This window comes from Chanodichthys erythropterus, chromosome 7 (genome assembly GCF_024489055.1).
Source record: "Chanodichthys erythropterus isolate Z2021 chromosome 7, ASM2448905v1, whole genome shotgun sequence".
Lineage (NCBI taxonomy): Eukaryota > Metazoa > Chordata > Actinopteri > Cypriniformes > Xenocyprididae > Chanodichthys > Chanodichthys erythropterus.
The window spans coordinates 10900358-10916461 of NC_090227.1; the positions used below are offsets into that span (position 1 = coordinate 10900358).

Consider the following 16104-nt stretch of genomic DNA (forward strand, 5'->3'; position numbering starts at 1 on the left):
CGCCCAAGATGCACATGATTGTCTTTCTTCAGATGAATACAGATTTTTTTTTTTTAGAAAAATCGTTTAAAAAGCATATAGTATATAGTTTAAAAAGTTTAAATTACTAGTATTTGTCTCACACACCTACTGTTAATTTCAGAAGTCATTGATTCATCGACTAGGGTTGTATGGATTACCATCGTGTTCACTTTTTGTGGTTTTTGAAGCATCAACTTTTACGTGCATTATATTGACTCTTTTTTTTTTTTCTAAAAACCCGCATTTGTGGGTTTTGAGGGTTAGTAAATGATGAGAATTTTGGGTTATCACTTTAAAGACATAATAATTATTGGTGAGTTTCACTAGACCACAATTTTTGAGAACAGCTGCAACAAATTCAGTCATTTTGTGATGCAAAAATCCGAAAAAAAAAAGTTCTGTGAAATCCTGATGGCAGGGCAAAACATCTACACCCATGTGTCAAGACAATATATCTTAATTTAATGTTTTAAAATGACTTTTGTGCAGTTTTCCTAAAGGTTAATTTTTTCAACTTTCAGGAGAACACTAGCATACAGATGAGCTGAAATCTAACATGCATGGACTAAACACCACTAAACTACATTTATATCTCATGGGGTCTTTAACCTTCGCCAGAAATTAAGAAAATAAACTGTTTTAGATTGTAAAGAGCTTTCTGCTGAGGGCTAACATTAATAAACCCATTCTGTATAGGGCAGTGGTTTGCAACCTTTTTATATACTGTCAGGAAAGTGTTTGTACTGACCAGGTTCTCGTTGGTGAGTCGCGTGATCTCGTGCTGTAGACTGGCCTCGATTCGGGCCTCTGGAGGAAGCTGTAGATTCTGAGCCAACAGCTGCTGCTGACGGTTATTCTCCTCTTTAACACTCTGCAACTCTCCACGCAAAACCTCCACCTCATTCTCATGAGACCGACGCTGAGCCTGCAACTGAGACTCCAACAACCTAATACAGACAGAGAGAGAAATTGCCTTAGAGCTGAGCAAATAACCAGAAATACACTTCTTTATTAGAGAAGCTTCTACTAGAGATTAGCTTCTGTTTTTCTTTCTTTTTTTTTTTGAGATCGAAGTGTTTAAGGAATAGTTCATCCAAAGATAAAAATGTTGTCATTATTTAGTTATACTCATTTTATTTTAAACTTGCAAGAAGAAAATCTGAAGAATTTTTATGCAGAACAATGACAATGCACCATGAAATTTGTATGCTATATTTCCAGGTCATCTGAAGTCATATAATAGATAGCTTTGGTTGAGGATCAGATTGAAATTATGTCATTATTCAATGTTAAATTTTGTTTAAATTTTAAAATATTGTGCTGATCAGTGATATTTTAGTATCATTGAGATACTGTTATAGTTTTTAATATTTTGAATTGTTTTATTTATATATAATTTTGGGTAAAGTTTTAGTAATTAGAGTTTTTTATATTTTTAATATGTTAAATTTATTATTTTTATTTCAATTTTAGTTATTTTAGTACATCACATTAAAAAAATAAATAAATGAGAAATGGCTTGGCTGACATTAAGTTTTCAATTTTTTATATTTTATTTTATTTCATTTCAAGTAATGATTTTTTTTTATGGTTTTAGTTTGAGGGGCGTTTACACAGCACCGTTTTCAACCAAAAACTGAAAACGTTCTATTCGTTTTGGCTGTTCATTTACACAAAAATGCCATTTTGGGGGCCTGAAAATGCAAACTTTTGAAAACGGGTTTCAAAGTGCACATTTTTTGAAAAATATACCGTCTCCATGTATACAACAAAAATGCAAATTTGTGAAAACAGTGACGTCATGCACATGCATATTACGTGTTCAGTCTATAGATTTGTAGTGTTTCGTTACAAAGTGACATCGCCAACTACTGGCCCAGAAAGCATTATACAGAGTTTTTTGTTTTTGTGGATCTGCATGAACAGGGATCAATTTGACAACGCTGTCATCTGTACGCAAAAACTTTTCAGTTTTTAGAACATTGCTGTCATGTGAACATACCCTAATAGTTAACTATAATAACTCTAATGCTGATGTGACACACCAGGTCTGACAATATCAAAGAAAAATGCCATAGATTTTCACATGTGCCATAACCGAAAGAGAAACACCTATTAGAATATGCAGAAAGATACATGAGGTCTGAAAGTGGAGGTGAAGATATTCAGTAAATAACGATATCCACCTGGTTCCCACACAAAGCTATTATATAACTTAAGAAGAATTAGAAATATTGCGCACAAGCTGTACAGACTAGTTTTATGGTACTTTTGTTGGTTTTTGTCCTTTTTGGAACTTGACAGACATGGGCATTATGCATTGTCAAAGATTTGGAAGAACATTCAGAACAATGTTATGACATAAATAATGGCCAACTTTTAGTTTTGAGTGAACCATTCCCAACTAAGGCTAGGATACCTGTCCATTTTTTCTTGCAGTGCAGCAGTCAGCATTCAACTCTAGAATTTACTTTTATTATCTCTCTTTATGACAGTCGTAACTACATGCTGTTTTAAAATAAGAGTTTTGCAACCCAATCTAACTTTGGTTAGTCCAGTATTAACACTACAGAGAGTTCTGGCAGTTTTTGAAACGATGAAGCACTACTCATACTGTATGTTAAGGAGAACAGTCTGCAGGCACTAGTGTTTAGGAAATTATAAACAGCACAATGTTAGATGATATGTCTTTAAAAAGCTCAGGGACCACAATCAGTCTAAAAGCGGAGGATGGAGAGATGAGAAAGCTGAACAGTCAGGCTCTCACACATTTCAACATCTCTCTGCTCTTTAACCTGTTTGTTTCCTTTAACCCTTCATAAACCAACCACAGTTCTCCATCCTCATTCAGTTTATGGTAGTCAGGGAATGGGGATCTGATGGGGTGGAAAAAAGAAAGAAATGGTAAGAACGAAAAAAAAAACAAGGACAAGCGAAAACAAAAAGTGGCAAACATTGATGTACAGGTTCTTAAAAAGGAATTGTTCACCCAATATAGAATATATGAGAATATATGTGAGAAATGGAATATAAGATTTGAGAGCTGCTTTATGGAGGAGGGAAAGATTTACAATGGATAATTAACATCTATTCATCACAGAGAACAATAGTATGGCTTCCGTAAACATGGAATATAGAGTGTGAGTCATGAATTTATGATACTTTTATAGTGTTTTTTTGTCAGTTTGGAGATAAAGTAAACAACCCTGTCTCTATTCACTTTCATTGTATGAAAAAGAGTTACCAGAATATTCTTTACAAGAGGGGTTCTCTAACATTTCCACCTAAAACCTTAAAGGGAAACTACTAATGTAAACGTCATCCTTAGTTTATATACCTTATATATCTTGAAAATGACTCACTTTTACCAATCCAAAATTTTGCACAGCCTGATCTCAATATTATATGTGCATAACACTTACATGTACATTTTCGTACATTTGCATATAAGCTTAAACACATAATATTATGGTACTGACAGCTTCTAAAATGAGTGTTTAGAAGGTGAGTAAATGGTCACAGATTTTTCATTTTTGGGTGATCTATTCCTTTAAGGGTCTCTGGATTGGATGATTATTAATAAATACTATGATGAGTGGATGACAGATATTTAGTAAAAAAAAAAAAAATGAAGTAAAACAGCATGAAATGTATTTACATATAACAGAGTAAATGATGAAGATAAAATAAGAAGGCTATAAGTGTAATAATTAATTAAACATTAAAATGTACAAAAGAAATTAGTTTGTCATCCATTCATTTGCGTTAATTAGCTATTTGTCCCCTGGATATGGGTAATAAATGGCATCCAAAGCAGTCAGCCAAAAGCCACATTTGTACGTTCATTCAAATGAAAATGCTTTGCTTACACCAGGAGTTCATCATACACTGAGTCACATGATCAAGCGTGGTTGTCGCAGCCTGTCAAATCAAGTGCAAAGCCATCACCCAATGTAATCTAGCTTGCTGAATTTCTTGTTTTGCATCTATTCAGCAGGATTTATAAAGCAACTCTTGCTACTCTTGCTCAGATTTCCATGAATGCATAATGCACACAAAGCTGGAAATCAATTGTTTCTGTCCATGAAAAAAATCTTTACCTTTGGACGGACAAATACTCTGATCAGCACACAATGTGATTTTGCAGGCATATTTTGTACCATCGATCATGAAGATTGCTGCACTGGTAATCTATTTCAAATAAACCCTCTCCTAAAGCTACCTAAAGCAAATTTTGTATGTTTACATTTTCAAAGTTAACTAGCCTATGTATTAGTTAAAGGTCATGCCTGTTAATGGACCAGCAAAGCTTTTCTGTATGTTTTCTCATCTATGTATGGGCTCTGGAATAAGTCTGATTTGCTGCTCTGCTCCAAGCTGCACACACATGCAGTGAGAGCGGCCCATCATTCCTGTCCATCTGTTACCTCAACCTGCTCACAAGCTCGTTCACTTCAGTCGGCCTGCGTGTAAACCTGGGTGATCTGTGCAGGACAGAGATGAGCCATCAACAGACAGATAGACAGACAGACAGACAGAATGAAACAGACAAAGAGAGGTCTGATCCTAACAGGTAAGATAGGGTAAACACAGAGGCTTATGAATAAGGTTGTGAAAGCGATAAATCATCATTTCCTCAGTTGGAGATAGATGTTATTCAATGGATGCGTGTGATTAAATCATAGATCAGAACAGAGGTTCTCAAACCAAGAGGCTCAGAGGGGCATAAATAGAGCTGGGTGGTCTGGGCGTCTGCAAATAGCGATAATGTGTTTTGTGGGTGGAGCCTACCTGGTGGCAGAAAGTAACAGTTTTGCAGTAGCAGTCTATGGAATCAATGGAGTAAAAGATTAAAAAGGTAATTTCGAGTTTATATCTCACAATTCTGAGAAGAAAAATCAGGATTGCGAGATATAAACATGTTATAGACTTTTTCTCCTAAAAAAATCAGAATTTATATCCCACAATTCTGACTTTTCCACCCCTTAGAATTGTGATATAAACTTGCAAATGTGAGTTATAAAGTCAGAATTAGGAGATATAAACTTGCAATTGCAAGATAAAAATGTTATAGGTTTAAACGTTACATCAAAATTATGCTATAGAATAATCTTTGCAGGTTTCATCAGTCCAGTCTGTCCGTTTAATGCAATAAAGCTGTACATAAAATTGTGTGGACAGTTTTTTTATTTTAATAGGAATGATTTATTTTTGATGTCACGCCAAGCTGTCGGGTTTAAGCAGTGTGATTGTTGGTTGTTTTCGGGTGCCAAGACACATCACAACTCACATTAACGTATAGAATCACATATAGTTACACCATGACTGTGCAAGTGGGCATTTATCAACTATTGTAAAATGGCTTCAAATGTCATGTATACAGTAGGGGTGTGACGAGACAGGTATCTCACAAGACGAGATGAGACGAGACGAAGCTTTTTACATGCTATTTTTAAGAAATCCTTAATGGCGAAATACATGACTAGAAAAAAAAATATTCTGCAGGTGTATTTGAAATGTTTTAACTAATCATCTTGTAATGAATGTCATTTCAGTTCTACTTTCTGAGTATGAATTATCATATGCAGTAAAAGACAACAATACTTAAGTACTGTAAAATGTTTTGACACAAACTCAACTGACTGACTTCTCTCCTGTATGATTTCAGTCTCTTCAGACCTTACTGTACATGATTTATGAGCTTCTACAACTTTTGACCTCCAAACTGAACAAAACTGATCATAGAAATAAAAACAGTATAAATAAAAATGGTAACACTTTACAATAAGGTCACATTTATTAACATTAATGTATTAACCAACATTAACTAACAATGAGCAATATATTTGCTACAGTATTTATTAACCTTTGTTTATGTTAGTTAAAAAAAATAGTCATTCATTGTTAGTTCATGATAGTTCACAGTGCATTAACTAATGTTAACAAATGAAACCTTACCATTTGTGCTTAATAAGATTATGAGAAAACTGTTATTCATTTTTATGGTAACACTTTACAATAAGTGCAACCATAATCACACTCACTCAATATTCAAAGTGCAAATAAGACCAATTTTTTTTTTGATACAGAGCTAGGAGATGGTTACAACTATACAGCCCAGCCTAAGATAGCTTTCATATTGAGAGATATTTGCATTCATCAGGGAGCCGCTTTCAAAATGCGAGGTATTGACATCGCGTTTGAATTTGCACTCGCGTTTGCTTTCACTTTCAGCGATTGCGCGTACTCTGTAAATATGGAGCGGCGGCAACCGTTATCCAACTAAATTAAATGTTTTTTTATTTAAATACAAAGCAAAACGACAGTGGAGGCGTAATGTAAACAAAGCGGTGTCATATTCTTTCCTAATCATCCTAACACTCCTATCACAAGACTACTTTTCGCCTTGTCGAGAAATCTCGTCACATATTAGTCTCGCGGGATCTCGTGACACATCCCTAGTATCCAGTTACTGTTACTGTTTTTAATTTCTCGATTTTAACTCAGTCATATCTAATTTTACTTTTTGGTTCACGTCCAGATAAAAAAGAAGTTAATTTCATTTTTTTAAGGAATATTGAATTAGATTATTAGATAATAATTTAATAGATAGATTTATCTATTATTTAATAATAATAGATTATTAGATATAATTTATTTAATATAACAGTACCGTTCAAAAGTTTGGGGTCAGTACGGTTTTTTTTATATACACACACACATTATATATATATATATATATATATATATATATATATATATATATATATATATATATATATATATATATATATATATATATATATATATATATATATATATATATAATATTTTATTTACCATAAACACATTAAATTGATGAAAGTGGAAGTTTGAAGTTTATAGAGACATTTATAATGTTACAAAACTTTTTTTTCATCAAAACTTTCTATTCATCAAATAATCCTGAAAAAAATGTATCACAGATTCCACAAAAAATTATACCCAACTGTTTTCAATGTTGATAATGAGAAGAAATACTTCTTGAACACCACATTAAACATAATACAATGATTTCTGAAGGGTCATGTGACACTGAAGACTTTAGTAATACCTGGAGAAAATTTAGCTTTGCCATTGCAGAATGAAATTACATTTTAAAATATATTAAAACATTTATTTTAATTAATAATAAGTTATTTTACAATTTTAGTGTTTTTCTGTATTTTTAATCAAATAAATGCAACCTTGGTAAGCATTTTAAGGAACATATAAATCACAAACCCCAAACTTTTAAACAGTACAGCATTTTGGGGTGCAATTTCTAATAAAGATAACTATATATCTATATTTCAGAATATACTACTATATATCAGAAGTAGTAGCCCTCTGAGAGATGCAAATTAAAGTTTAAGAACCTCTGATGAAAAGCATGAAGACCCACTTCACTATGAGTAGGGCAGAGAACAGGACCTCACACAACATATATATGAGATGTAATGGATTTCATGATTTGTTATTCAGCATGTGACTGGCTGATAGTGAAAGAAATGTAAAGAGAAGCAATGCACCTGTTGGTATCTTTGAGACCCATGTAGGCCTGGGAGATCTCCTTGGCATCAGTCAGCTTCTGCACATCCTCAATATATGGCAAAGGTTCAGTCATGGTTGCCTAAACACACACAGAATGTTCACATTCTCATGCAAGTTACAAATCACTGCATACATCAACTATCTGTGACTTGTATCATCAGACACATCACAAGAACCATTTCTCATTCACTTCATTCTCAGTAAACAAAAGTGACATTTGAAGTTGTAAAGTTAACAATGAGTGCTTGCACTTTTCAGATAAATTAACTAATGAATGGACTGCAAACTGTTAATTAGGGCTGCACGATATATCGCATGATATTGTCATGCTCATTTCGTCAGTGAAGCCGGTTCCCTGATTACCGCTAAATCGCCATTACCTGCTTTCAAATGGAGCGGCATTTAATAGACAGAGCCGTAGATCACTGAAAAGCCACGCAATATCTCGTTCAGTATCGCTTTTCAGTGAACTACGGTTCTGTCTATTAAATGCCGCTCCATTTGAAAGCAGGTGATGGCGATTTAGCGGCAATCAGGGAACCGGCTTTACTGACAAAATGCGCGTGACAATCTCATGCGATATATCGTGCAGCCCTACTGTTAATGTTTGAAAATGTCTTCCACAACATTGAATGACAGCAAAAGGTAGCATTTTAGAGACCAAAAAGAAGATAAAGTGATGTAAATGATTGTTCTGCTGTCTGACCAACATACCTTTTCATCCTGATGTGAATGCAAAACAGGACAAAAGGAGAGATGAAGTTAGAAATGTTAACAAGTCTTATGGAGAGAATGTTAGTGACAGATATTAATGCACAAAAACTAGGGTGTCTAAATGTTTAGAAAGATCTGCAAATCCTGACGTTATTTTATCTAAGAATGAAAGTTTTTGTGCCTGACCTTGTGTTGCATGGCCTCTTTCTGACTGACGAGTTGAGAGCGCAGGATGAGCACCTCTTCTTTCCGCACCTCCAGCTCCTCGTTGGAGGAGTTCAGCTGATCCAGCAGGACCGTGTATGCAGGAGAACCCGGGGCAGCGGATCCGGCCTCAGGGCTGCCTCTCAAAGACTGACGCATCTCATTCAAATGATGTTTGAGCTTCTTATTCTCAGACTCCAACTCCTGACGCTGAAGACGCAAGAGAGTGAGAGAGAATTCAGAATTATCAACATAAAGAAACATTTAAACATGCAAAAAATATATATTACTATATAATATATAATATAATATGTTGCTTTATCTTCCTCATTTCAGACGTTCATTGTAATGGACAATTTTTTTCTAATTCTAGCTATAGAATATATATATATGTACAGCAGCAAGAAGGTGTTTCAACACAACTGTATTTTAATAAATAGTGGCCAGGGATCTTACTATACTATATACTATACTATCTTACTTACTATACTGATATTTCTTTGTACATTTATCATTATAGAATGCTGAAAAATGTGAAAAAAAAAAAGATATTTGGACTTATTGAGTAACACTTTATATAACAGTGACCATGTTGCACATGCTGCATGTCAATATAATTACTAATAAAATGATAGAATTAATAAAACCTTTGTTGGCTTCAGAAAATAATTTAATATTAAATACATTCATTATCACTTACTACTTGTGTAATTACACAACAGGTAACTTATTAGGGTATTAAACTTTTATTTACTTATTGTTATCTTTTATCTTGCAACAATGGTGAAAATAATTAAGCATTAATGTATTAGAATATCATACATACTATATTGAAATGTCCAATATAAAGGACATTTAAATATATTTGTATATATTTTGAAATGTAATATGAAATTTTTCATAATTAAAGCTCAGGTCAGTGTACAATCAGCATTATATGTAACTAAAATGCAATGGTTTTTTTTTTTTTTTGAAGAACTTCATAAAGTGCGTTTGGAGAGACCAGCGAGTTTCATGATGAATTTTACAAACAAAAGAAATCACAGCTTTTCAAATAATTAAAACAACTCAAACTGCAGAATGAAGTTGTTTGCACAATGCAAATTGTCAAAATTATAATAATGAGAAGAAAGACAGAGTGTGTGTGTGTGTGTGTGTGTGTGTGTGTGTGTGTGTGTGTGTGTGTGTGTGTGTGTGTGTGTGTGTGTGTGTGTGTGTGTGTGTGTGTGTGTGTGTGTGTGTGTGTGTGTGTGTGTGTGTGTGTGTGTGTGTGTGCGCTTGTTTACCTTGAGAGATTCATACTCCAGCTCAGCGCTACGAGCTTTCTTATGTTCCTCATCATCCTGGCCAACAAGAAAACACATTTTCAATTACAGTAACACAGTGTGTATGTAAAACTATATATACTGTATATATGCATGTAAGTTTGGGTTTACTTAGCTATACATTAAGTTAAAAAGACTGTAAAAAAAGCTAAGGTAAAAACTTGTTCATTGGTAACTGTAGGTTCGCTTACTATATACGGTGACAAACTAAAATATATCTAACAGGGCATTTCACGTGAAACATACAGGTTTTGGAATTGAAAAAGAACAAGCCATTTTATAATTTACATTGGAAAACTGTAAACATTATATGAGTTAATGAAATGTGTTTTTTTTTATTGTACATTTAAGTCCAACGAGCAAAATCTATACATGACAAAAATGTCTCCAGAATTTAAGTAATGCTACTCCTGGTGCAAAAATTCAAACTTGGCTTTGTTTGGATATCAAGGTTATTCCATTAAATATTGATTTCTGAACTCTTCTTAAGGTAAAACATTAGTATTGTGCTTAAAAATAAGCCTAAACTTGTTTTCTTTGCATTATTCGAAGTCTGAAAACATGGCATCTTTTTGTTATTTTGACAGGTTGTTATTTTCTGAAAATAAATTCTCCAAATGGCATTTGAAAAGTAAAATTGGGAAGAAATGTCAGTAGTTTATAGAATAAAACATACATATAAATAGCAAATCCAGAGAAGTTGATAATTTTGCAGTGGTCTTTGTAGATGTATACATATTCTTTTAGTATTTGGGTTAGGGAAAGTCATTATATTTAACTTTTAATTAAAAAAAAAGTGTGTGTGTGTGTGTACCCTAGCTCTAGCCCGCTGAAACTGCTCTTCTCTCCGGTCGAGTTCGTTCTGCAGTGACTGTTTTTCTTGCTCTAGTTCGGATACTCTCTTCTGAAGCTTCAGGAACAGGGACATGTCCAGTATGGCCTTGGAAACATCCTGGGGAGAGAATAAAACACATCCCATAATTATACACACAATATGTGTCATTTTATGTTTTACTCCTAGGAACTTTAAAAGGCAAAAAGCCAAGAATTGTAATGTCAGAAAAGTAATTAGTAAAATGACCTAAAATGAATTTGAAACCATAAACAACTGAGTAATATGAATGATCTAAATGATTTCTGCTCTCACCTCCCCTCCGCGGGACCCTTCCTCGGATTCGGCGAACTCTGAGTTGTAGGTACATTCTGATTCGTTGCTGCTGTGTGTGGAATCTGTGCGCCTGTGACCAGGTTTTGGAACATTCTAGAAGAAAGAAAGGATTCATCAGAGGAGTGGAGGCTTTTAATGAAAGGAGTGCACCGAATCTGAGCCTAAATCAGCTTAATTGTTAAAAAAACCCATCGATTAATTGATTTTTAAGTTTGGTAATCCATAAATGATTGTGTCCTCACCACGGCGAGTGTGATCTCCTCCTTCAAATCGTCGTATTTCTCCTCTAGTCTGAGGTGTTCGGTAAGGAGGTTCTGGTAGCGAGACCGTTCCTCGTTTAAATCGTTTTCTAGCTGCTCGGTTTCCTCCTTCAGAGCCCTCTGCATTTTCTCTATAAAACACATACATGTAAAACACCATTCACACACATTCCCAAAGAAAAGTCAACCAATATTGAATAACCCAATCATCTGACTGCAGACTGACTCATGATGTTGACACTGTAACAGGACAGGGATGAGTATCATGTTAGGAAAGCACACAAAGAATTGACAGACGCTGTTTGTAAAAGATTTGAATTTGTTTTTTGATCTGAGTGTACACTGGGTATAGAGTGCCAGACCGGGTGAGGTTTTTATAATATATGTCATTTTATTTTGTTGCTTTTATATTATCAGAATAGTACATTTTACTGTGTTGTTTATTTGGCCATTAATTTTCCTAAAGACGGAGAAGTTCTGACAACGTTATTGTCTGTGTGTGAAAAACGCAAAAGGAAAAACTTTTCTGTTTTTAGTAAGCTGTTGTCATGTAAACGTACCCTCCGAGAACAGAAGGCTATATACACAAGATAATGAACTAAATATGAAACAGGTGTGAACTAATCAATAGTTTGTCTCATTTGTCAGCTGCATACGTCATCGAGGATGTCTCATTTCAGAAAAGTAACCATTATAAAACTGAACATTATTTCTGTATATTATTGTAATTACTTTCTTACTATGTAATGTAATGGTTACTTTTCTGAAATGAGTCAGCCTCAATGACGTATGTGGCCGATGAATGCAACCTCCGGAGGATGTAGCCTTCAAATAGACATGGCTAATGAAACAATGAATCACAATAACATCAAATGAACACAAACTAGAAATTATGTGTGCGTCTCAATCAGCTTCCAAGTTTCCTAGGTCATGAATCAGTATCGTGTACACGAATTCAGGCACTGGTAAGGACAGTAAGGACCCTGGCTCACCTCACATTGGGACACTTATTACTCTATTTCCAGCAGCCACATTGTATAACATCACTACTGGTCAGCAGAACTGACATCTTTCTGACATCATTTAATGTTTAATCATTCTAATGTTATTTAAAGTACATTATGATAAATACTTTGCTTGTTACAAATATGTGCAACTTTCAGGCGTAAATAAATTCTAAATGTTAGCTACATTATGTTAATTACCTAACTAGTGATGTATGTTTATGCTGAAAAGTAATTAAATAATGGTTTGTATAAAACAACAACAACAACAACAAAAAACATCTATCACGTGTCAATATGTGAGTTGGCTCACATGATTTATGTTTCGTGCCTCAGAACTTGCATTAAGGGAACAATGAATCTCCCTGGTTTTTACGGCACATTGTGGGACATTTTAGGGACCGAACGTTTCAGTGCACTTGAAGGATTTTGCCATCGAGAGTTCTACTTTGTGATCATTTATTATAAACCGTGTCTTCAAAAACAGTTTTTAAAAAGTTTAAACATTTTGGTAGTGTGACTTAAATGATGTGACAAAAATATTTATTGAATATTATCAAAAGGGCCAACAGTGACAGATTAAAGATTTTGCATTACCTGTCCACTGCTGGCCTTGTTCCTGGATCATTCGGTTCAGGTCGTTTTTCTCGTTCTTCAGCAGGTGGTTTTGCTCCTTTAGTTCTGAGATCATCTGTCACAAACATTACACAAACACAATCAGTCATCTGCATGACATTTTAGTCTTTAATTATAAGAAAAATAAACTATTTGGTAATATGTATTATGTCATAGATGCTTGTATTGAAATGGGGACTGATTTAACTGCTGAGAAACATTCATTTACTCAATACACATTTAATATCGTATTACTGTGGCTTTTCGAATCGTTTTATTCTTCTACTGTACCACCCTAAAACTAAAACTACTACTAAACCACTAACATTTGTGCAGAGCGCTAGTCTCTATCTCTCTCTCACCTGTGTGAATGTACATGTCTCTTCTCTTCCCAGGTTTAAAGCAGTGTGCAGGTCTCTCTAATCCCTGAACATGGAGATACAGAGTATATCTGTGTCTTTAGATGGCTCTACAATCTAGGAGGACTGTCTAAAAGCAGGGGAATGTGGGTAACCTGTGGGTCTACCTTTACTTTTTTGAGGATCTATTGTGGAGTATTTGCTAATGCAACTAGAACTTGCTAATGTAATGCCACACCATCAATGAAGTTTTGTAAGAACAGTCAACACATTCAAACACACACTTTTATAAATTATTAATTTATATATGAGTCATACACTAATAATTTGGAAGATAAAACATTTTTAACTGGTAATTATTCTGTTAAACTAATTTGCAAAGGTTTTGTAAATCACTCAATGGTATGGGAGAACTTTAGGACCATTTGGAACCATGAATGAAGTGCGGTACATTTAATTAATCACTTTTTTTAAATCAGTTAATTGACATGAGCCATCCAAAAAAACTGACTTCTGGAACACTACTGAGTAATGATTCAAATGAGTCAGTTTTATGAATCGGTTCATTGAAAGAAGCCATTCAAATGAACCCTCTTTAAAGGAACTGGGAAACGACTCAAATGCATCAATGAATCAGATTTTTGAATCAGTTCACTGACATAAGCTGTCAGAATGAACTGACTTCCAGGGCTGCTTTTAACTCCACTTCTAGACATACAGTACACTTCCCTAAGCACTTCCTCTTGGAGGAATCCCTGTCGCTATTATGAATTTGAAATCCATTCAACTTCGTCAAGCGGGCAAGTGAAGTTTTATGTAGATGCGAAAGAAAACTCAATTCGAACAATTTGCGAACACAGATTTTCATTCTCTGCCAAATCTATTTGTACTTTGACAGACACATACACACAAAATTATGTCAAAACGCCCATCTCAGTGAGTATCCTCATAAACAAAGTCGCTTATGGCTTATGTGAACGTAAACAATTGAGAAAGAAAACAGATACATATCATTATATTGGATCCGTGCATTCGGTATTAAAGTGACAGCAGCCTAATATTCTGTAATTAATGTTAATCAAACAAAATACAAAGAGAAAATCACTTTTGTAGCTTTAACCAAGATTAATTATATTTAATTAATACAGTGACTAAGACTATGCAGTGTTAATATACATTTGATTATTCCATTTCTTAACCATTTTTTAACCGATTACTGTAAAGCAGTTTATTTCATTTGTATCTTTGTTCTATAGTTTTTATCTTTGCTTTTAATTTGTTTATTATTTTCAATGCAGATTCACTCCCCTACAAAATCACCCCAATCATTCTAGAATGATTCATTCTTTCCAAATAGAGCTATTCAAGTCATCTAGTGAAATTGTTTTTATATCACAATATATATAGCAGAAAATAAAATATTGCAATGTAGGTTTTTTTTTTTTTTTTTTCAAAATTCATGCATCCCTACCCTAGTGTATGATATTGAAGTTATTTTGACATTTGTAGTTATTTCTCCATTGCAGATACCAACTGATCAAGGACTTAAGGCATTCCATTTAAACCCATTGCAAGTGTCTAGTAGTGGGCACAAGACGGATGGAAGTTATAAAGTTATAAAATGGTCATAAAGAAATGGACTTAAACACAGCCGAGGACTAGGTAATGACTCATTGCATCAATGAATCAGTTTGTTTTCAGTTCATTGAAATTAATGACACAAATTAACTGATTTGCTAAGAGAATGAACCTCAGTTTTTTTGAAAAGTGCTTTGAAGACCGCACCAGTGCAGGTACATCAGAGCTGCACAAAAAAACAAAAGTGAACCAGCAGCACCTGTTCCATCTCGTCCTGGTAGGTTTTTGCCCATTCCTCGATGACTTTCTTTTCCTTCTGTGTGTTCTGCAGTTCTTTGCGCAGCCGCTCCAGCTCCTCCAGAAGAGTCGTAACTTTGTTGGCATTGTTTTTGGCGTCCTCTTCTGCTCCTCGCAGACGGGTGACTTCCACACGGAGACGCTCAGACTCTGCAGCATGGCTGATCTCTAGACCATTCAGACGCTCGCTGAGAGCACGGTTGTCCTTGTTCTAGAGTGAAACCAAAACAGAACATCAATTAATTGCATTTAATCAAGTATTATTTGGGAATTTTAATTCCTAAATCAGAGTAATTTTATCTCTTACTCATTTTACATCATAACATTGTTTTGTTTTGCATTCTTTTTGTTTTGTCATGTTTCTTTCTAAGTTTAAAAAAAAATTCCCTTTCAACATTGATTCAGACTTTTAAACTCCACTGTATAAAACCTTCAAACTGACATTGAACCTATTTGTACTTTTTCATCATATGATGATAAACTTTCAATTAATACTCTGATTGTCATTAGAATCAGTTTACAGTTTGTCATTACACGGACAGCTACATAAACACACACTAAGACAACAATTCTGCACAGGGAAGCACAGATCTAAATGTGATCATACCCAGCAAACACACTATGACTCATTCTAAAGGAACTAAAAGCAGCAAGAATCAAATTAACACTGACATCTTAGTCAATATGAAAACATGCTTGTAACCTGATGTTTTTTGACTGAATAATGATTCAGAGAAAAAAAAAAGGTAGATTTGATTGTGAAAAGCTGGTTGGATGGAAGGAAGCTACAAAAGTAAGAGGGCAAAAGTTGTTTCATAAGCAGAGCAAGCTATAACATTTTTATGAAAGATTATGATGACAAACTTTTTTTTTATGGAATAAAGTGCACCGATGCACAAGACGACCAGGAACGAGCATTAAGATTTCATATTGACATCATAAAACCCTCCTGAGATTTAAGCTGAACAGACAAAAGAGTTACTTTTG

General features: G+C 34.2%; 1 protein-coding gene across 1 annotated transcript in view; it reads right to left on the reverse strand.

Moving 5' to 3' along the window:
* Positions 1-16104, reverse strand: part of myo5aa (myosin VAa) — a 104993-nt gene that overhangs the window by 17588 nt on the left and 71301 nt on the right. Inside the window, exons 23-31 of the mRNA XM_067389827.1 lie at positions 15080-15328; positions 12866-12959; positions 11247-11395; positions 10984-11097; positions 10651-10788; positions 9798-9854; positions 8494-8721; positions 7572-7672; positions 770-968 (exon numbers count right to left, since the gene is read on the reverse strand). Of these exons, the coding sequence (XP_067245928.1) occupies positions 770-968; positions 7572-7672; positions 8494-8721; positions 9798-9854; positions 10651-10788; positions 10984-11097; positions 11247-11395; positions 12866-12959; positions 15080-15328 (1329 nt within the window). The remainder of the gene's footprint in view (positions 1-769; positions 969-7571; positions 7673-8493; positions 8722-9797; positions 9855-10650; positions 10789-10983; positions 11098-11246; positions 11396-12865; positions 12960-15079; positions 15329-16104) is intronic.